Below are 6,893 nucleotides of genomic sequence, written 5' to 3' on the forward strand. Positions count from 1 at the left end.
GTAAACACAGTATATAAAAGTATAATTTAACAGAATGAGGAGTCAGAAGTTTCCACTTAAAATTAAAACATTTAAAAAATCATTTATATATTGAGAACAAATCATCAAAACAGAACTGAATAAATCAATAAAACAGGAAATGTTCAAACTGCAGCTTCATAGTTTTTCTACCAGCTGATGTTAAAACGAATCAGAAGTTCTGCAGCTTCTGAACACAGAAATAATTGCATTAAATTCAAAATGTCTGCAGACGGATAATATCTGTTAATGATTTGTTAGTGTTCATCTGTTCATTTTAACATTAACTTCAGTTCATCACATATCGTGAAGAGAAGCAGTTAAATGATCTTATTTCATATGAAGGAGCTGCAGGCGTTTTGTTACCGAGTTCAATTAAACTTATGTTACATTTATATCTGTGATATTTTGGGAAAATGAAGCTTTGGTTCATTCACACAGAGCAGAATCTTTTAAATATATTTAAAACATCTTCCTTCACTGTCAGACTGTAAATATATTTTATCCAAATATATAAAACACAGATTTTAAGAAAGACTTCCTGTCACATGTCGAGTGCTGAACTGTCGCTCAGTGCAGCAAAGGAAGACAAGAAGAGACTTTATCACCAACCTTAACAAAAACTGCTGAACTCTGGGTTGGAGGAAGAGATAAAATACAATACGCAGTATATACATATATAATAAAATATACAGCAGGTGCAATTTCAGTATGGAGAAATGAGATGGTGAACAGAGAGTTAAAACAAAAAGAACATACACAGAAAATACAATAAAAACAGACCAACAGAATATAAAAGAACAACATATAACTATTAATGTAAACATTATAAAACTGTTATAGAAATGCCAGTCTGCAGGAGGGTTCAAGAGACTGACGGAGATGAGATCTGAGACTGAGATGATGAAGAGCTGAGTGAGACAGAAGAAGAAGAAGAAGAGGGACAGAAAGACACATGACTCCATCTCTGGACCTCATTCAGTTTTCTCTCTTTTCATATAAATTCTTCTACAGTTACAGGCGGCTGTGGCTCAGGAGGTAGAGCGGGTCGTCCACTAATCAGAGGATCGGTGGTTCGATTCCCGGCTCGTCCAGTCTGCATGTGGATGTGTCCTTGAACAAGATACTGAACCCCTGATGGCTGTGAGAATGATTAGATTTCCTCTGATGGGCCGGTTGGGACCTTGCATGGTAGCTCCTGTACCCGTTCAACGTGTGAATGTGTGTGAATGTTCATGGTGTCCTTCTATCACCTCTGTATTGTTAGTTGCTGTCATTAAGGACCAGGCTGGTAAGTTAAACAGTGTAGATAATTACAGACTTATTGCCCGTCGCCATATTATCTCTAAAGTGAAGGAAAGAATCCTGCAAGGTTGAAATGTTTGTTCTCACCACTGATAATCAGTCCGGCTTTAAAAGAAAACACCGATATGTGTATTTATGCTTTAGAAGGAATAGTTGCTAAATATGGAAGCCAAAATTCCACCATAGTTATGTGTTTTATTGATGCGTGCAAGGCCTTTCACAGAATTAATAATGAAAAATTATGCCTGAAATTGCTTGTTAGAGGTATATAGTCAGAATAGTGTTCTGGTAAACCAATCAGACAGCGAGGGTTAAACGCTGTATCTGACCTGTTCCATGTAAATAATGGTGGAACGTTGTCTCCTGTTTTGTTCAGTGTGTATATGGACGACCTGTCGAAACAACTGACAGGTGTAACACAAGCTGTCATGTAGTAAACTCTGTTAACATCATCATCACCTCTATATACAGCTCACCTCTATATACAGCTCACCTCTATATACAGCTCACCTCTATATACAACTCAACTCTATATACAGCTCACCTCTATATACAGCTCACCTCTATATACAGCTCACCTCTATATACAACTCACCTCTATATACAACTCACCTCTATATACAGCTCACCTCTATATACAACTCACCTCTATATACAGCTCACCTCTATATACAACTCACCTCTATATACAGCTCACCTCTATATACAACTCACCTCTATATACAACTCACCTCTATATACAACTCACCTCTATATACAGCTCACCTCTATATACAGCTCACCTCTATATACAGCTCACCTCTATATACAACTCACCTCTATATACAGCTCACCTCTATATACAACTCACCTCTATATACAGCTCACCTCTATATACAGCTCACCTCTATATACAACTCACCTCTATATACAACTCACCTCTATATACAGCTCACCTCTATATACAACTCACCTCTATATACAGCTCACCTCTATATACAACTCACCTCTATATACAGCTCACCTCTATATACAACTCACCTCTATATACAACTCACCTCTATATACAACTCACCTCTATATACAGCTCACCTCTATATACAGCTCACCTCTATATACAACTCAACTCTATATACAGCTCACCTCTATATACAACTCAACTCTATATACAGCTCACCTCTATATACAGCTCACCTCTATATACAACTCACCTCTATATACAACTCACCTCTATATACAGCTCACCTCTATATACAGCTCACCTCTATATACAGCTCACCTCTATATACAACTCACCTCTATATACAGCTCACCTCTATATACAACTCACCTCTATATACAGTTCACCTCTATATACAACTCAACTCTGTATACAACTCACCTCTATATACAACTCACCTCTATATACAGCTCACCTCTATATACAACTCACCTCATGCTGTATCTATAACATGAGATATCTATAACATTATGTATCTATAACATGAGATATCTATAACATTATGTATCTATAACATGAGATATCTATAACATTCTGTATCTATAACATGAGATATCTATAACATGAGATATCTATAACATTATGTATCTATAACATGAGATATCTATAACATTATGTATCTATAACATGAGATATCTATAACATTCTGTATCTATAACATGATATATCTATAACATGAGATATCTATAACATGCTGTATCTATAACATGTTGTATCTATAACATGTTGTATCTATAACATGTTGTATCTATAACATGCTGTATCTATAACATGATGTATCTATAACATGCTGTATCTATAACATGCTGTATCTATAACATGAGATATCTATGACATGCTGTATCTATAACATGATGTATCTATAACATGTATCTATAACATGCTGTATCTATAACATGTTGTATCTATAACATGCTGTATCTATAACATGTTGTATCTATAACATGAGATATCTATAACATGCTGTATCTATAACATGCTGTATCTATAACATGATTTATCTATAAAATGTTGTATCTATAACATGCTGTATCTATAACATGAGATATCTATGACATGCTGTATCTATAATATGCTGTATCTATAACATGCTGTATCTATAACATGATGTATCTATAACATGTATCTATAACATGCTGTATCTATAACATGTTGTATCTATAACATGCTGTATCTATAACATGTTGTATCTATAACATGAGATATCTATAACATGCTGTATCTATAACATGCTGTATCTATAACATGCTGTATCTATAACATGATTTATCTATAAAATGTTGTATCTATAACATGCTGTATCTATAACATGAGATATCTATGACATGCTGTATCTATAATATGTTGTATCTATAACATGCTGTATCTATAACATGCTGTATCCATAACATGTTGTATCTATAACATGAGATATCTATAACATGCTATATCTATAACATGAGATATCTATGACATGCTGTATCTATAACATGATATATCTATAACATGTATCTATAACATGCTGTATCTATAACATGATATATCTATAACATTTTGTATCTATAACATGATATATTCATAACATGCTGTATCTATAACATGTATCTATAACATGTTGTATCTATAACATGTATCTATAACATGCTGTATCTATAACATGCTGTATCTATAACATGATATATCTATAACATTTTGTATCTATAACATGCTGTATCCATAACATGTTGTATCTATAACATGTTGTATCTATAACATGCTGTATCTATAACATGAGATATCTATGACATGCTGTATCTATAACATGATGTATCTATAACATGCTGTATCTATAACATGAGATATTTATAACATGTTGTATCTATAACATGGTATATTTATAACATGCTGTATCTATAACATGTTGTATCTATAACATGCTGTATCTATAACATGATATATTTATAACATGTTGTATCTATAACATGATATATTTATAACATGCTGTATCTATAACATGTATCTATGACATGTTGTATCTATAACATGCTGTATCTATAACATGTTGTATCTATAACATGATATATTTATAACATGCTGTATCTATAACATGTTGTATCTATAACATGCTGTATCTATAACATTTTGTATTTATAACATGATATATTTATAACATGCTGTACCTATAATATGTTGTATCTATAACATGTTGTATCTATAACATGATATATTTATTACATGCTGTATCTATAACATTTTGTATTTATAACATGATATATTTATAACATGATGTATCTATAACATGTTGTATCTATAACATGCTGTGTCTATAACATGTTGTATAACATGTTGTATCTATAACATGATATATTTATTACATGCTGTATCTATAACATTTTGTATTTATAACATGATATATTTATAACATGTTGTATCTATAACATGTTGTATCTATAACATGTTGTATCTATGACATGTTGTATCTATAACATGATATATTTATAACATGCTGTATCTATAACATTTTGTATTTATAACATGATATATTTATAACATGTTGTATCTATAACATGTATCTATAACATGTTGTATCTATGACATGTTGTATCTATAACATGCTGTATCTATAACATGTTGTATCTATAACATGCTGTATCTATAACATGTTGTATCTATAACATGTTGTATCTATAACATGTTGTATCTATAACATGATATATCTATGACATGTTGTATCTATAACATGCTGTATCTATAACATGCTGTATCTATAACATGATATATCTATAACATGTTGTATCTATAACATGTTGTATCTATAACATGTTGTATCTGTAACATGATATATCTATAACATGATGTATCTATAACATGATGTATCTATAACATGCTGTATCTATAACATGATATATCTATAACATGTTGTATCTATAACATGATATATCTATAACATGTTGTATCTATAACATGATATATTTATAACATGCTGTATCTTTAACATGTTGTATCTATGACATGTTGTATCTATAACATGCTGTATCTATAACATGTTGTATCTATAACATGATATATTTATAACATGATGTATCTATAACATGTTGTATCTATAACATGCTGTATCTATAACATGTTGTATCTATAACATGTTGTATCTATAACATGATATATTTATTACATGCTGTATCTATAACATTTTGTATTTATAACATGATATATTTATAACTTGTTGTATCTATAACATGTTGTATCTATAACATGTTGTATCTATGACATGTTGTATCTATAACATGATATATTTATAACATGCTGTATCTATAACATTTTGTATTTATAACATGATATATTTATAACATGTTGTATCTATAACATGTTGTATCTATAACATGTTGTATCTATGACATGTTGTATCTATAACATGCTGTATCTATAACATGTTGTATCTATAACATGCTGTATCTATAACATGTTGTATCTATAACATGTTGTATCTATAACATGTTGTATCTATAACATGATGTATCTATAACATGATATATCTATGACATGTTGTATCTATAACATGCTGTATCTATAACATGCTGTATCTATAACATGATATATCTATAACATGTTGTATCTATAACATGTTGTATCTATAACATGTTGTATCTGTAACATGATATATCTATAACATGATGTATCTATAACATGATGTATCTATAACATGCTGTATCTATAACATGATATATCTATAACATGTTGTATCTATAACATGATATATTTATAACATGCTGTATCTTTAACATGTTGTATCTATGACATGTTGTATCTATAACATGCTGTATCTATAACATGTTGTATCTATAACATGAGATATCTATAACATGTTGTATCTATAACATGATATATCTATAACATGTTGTATCTATAACATGTTGTATCTGTAACATGATATATCTATAACATGCTGTATCTATAACATGTTGTATCTATAACATGATATATCTATAACATGCTGTATCTATAACATGTTGTATCTATAACATGATATATCTATAACATGTTGTATCTATAACATGTTGTATCTGTAACATGATATATCTATAACATCAGTTATGGTTCCTGTGTTCAGGACTCTACCTGCAGTGTGTGCGTCTCTTTAAAGGCGGACTGGGCGGGTCACATGTCCAGCTCCGGTGTCCCCTCCTCCGTGTCTTACCGGAGCCTGGAGTGTGTGTGTATGTGTGTATGTGTGTGTGTTGATGTTGTAACCCGGCCGCCGGCCTCCCTCCGCTCCTCCGTGTCCTCTCCGTGTCTCGGTGTGTATATAAAGGCCAGAGGGATGCCAGCCCGCTGACCGGGGAAGATGCTGCCGCTCGGTCTGATGCTGCTGCTGCTGACGGCCGCCGCCGCCGCCGCCGACCTGCCCGGGACGGCCGCTCCGCCGCTCCGGGGGCCGGGGCTCGGCTTCTCTCCCTCCGCCCCGCCGCTCCTTCCTCTCCCGCAGCCCGGGATGGAATACGGGGCGCCCGGTGTAGCCTTGGCCCGGTCGGCGGCGGAGGAGCCGGCCGGCCCAGCAGAGGAGGAAGAGGAGGGGGGACATCATCATCACGGCGGCGGGTACCGGGTGGTCCAGTGGGAGTGGAGCTACGTCCAG

At 33.2% G+C, this 6,893-nt stretch overlaps 1 protein-coding gene across 1 annotated transcript in view; it reads left to right on the plus strand.

Annotated features, from left to right (window-relative positions):
• Positions 1 to 6,363: 6,363 nt before the first annotated feature.
• slc9a5 (solute carrier family 9 member A5) overlaps positions 6,364 to 6,893 on the plus strand; it is a 34,632-nt gene continuing 34,102 nt past the window's right edge. The window contains exon 1 of the mRNA XM_042420248.1: positions 6,364 to 6,893. This exon is cut by the window's right edge and continues 52 nt beyond it. Coding sequence (XP_042276182.1) covers positions 6,603 to 6,893 — 291 coding nt within the window. The 5' untranslated portion in view covers positions 6,364 to 6,602.

Source organism: Thunnus maccoyii, chromosome 1 (assembly GCF_910596095.1).
Source record: "Thunnus maccoyii chromosome 1, fThuMac1.1, whole genome shotgun sequence".
NCBI lineage: Eukaryota > Metazoa > Chordata > Actinopteri > Scombriformes > Scombridae > Thunnus > Thunnus maccoyii.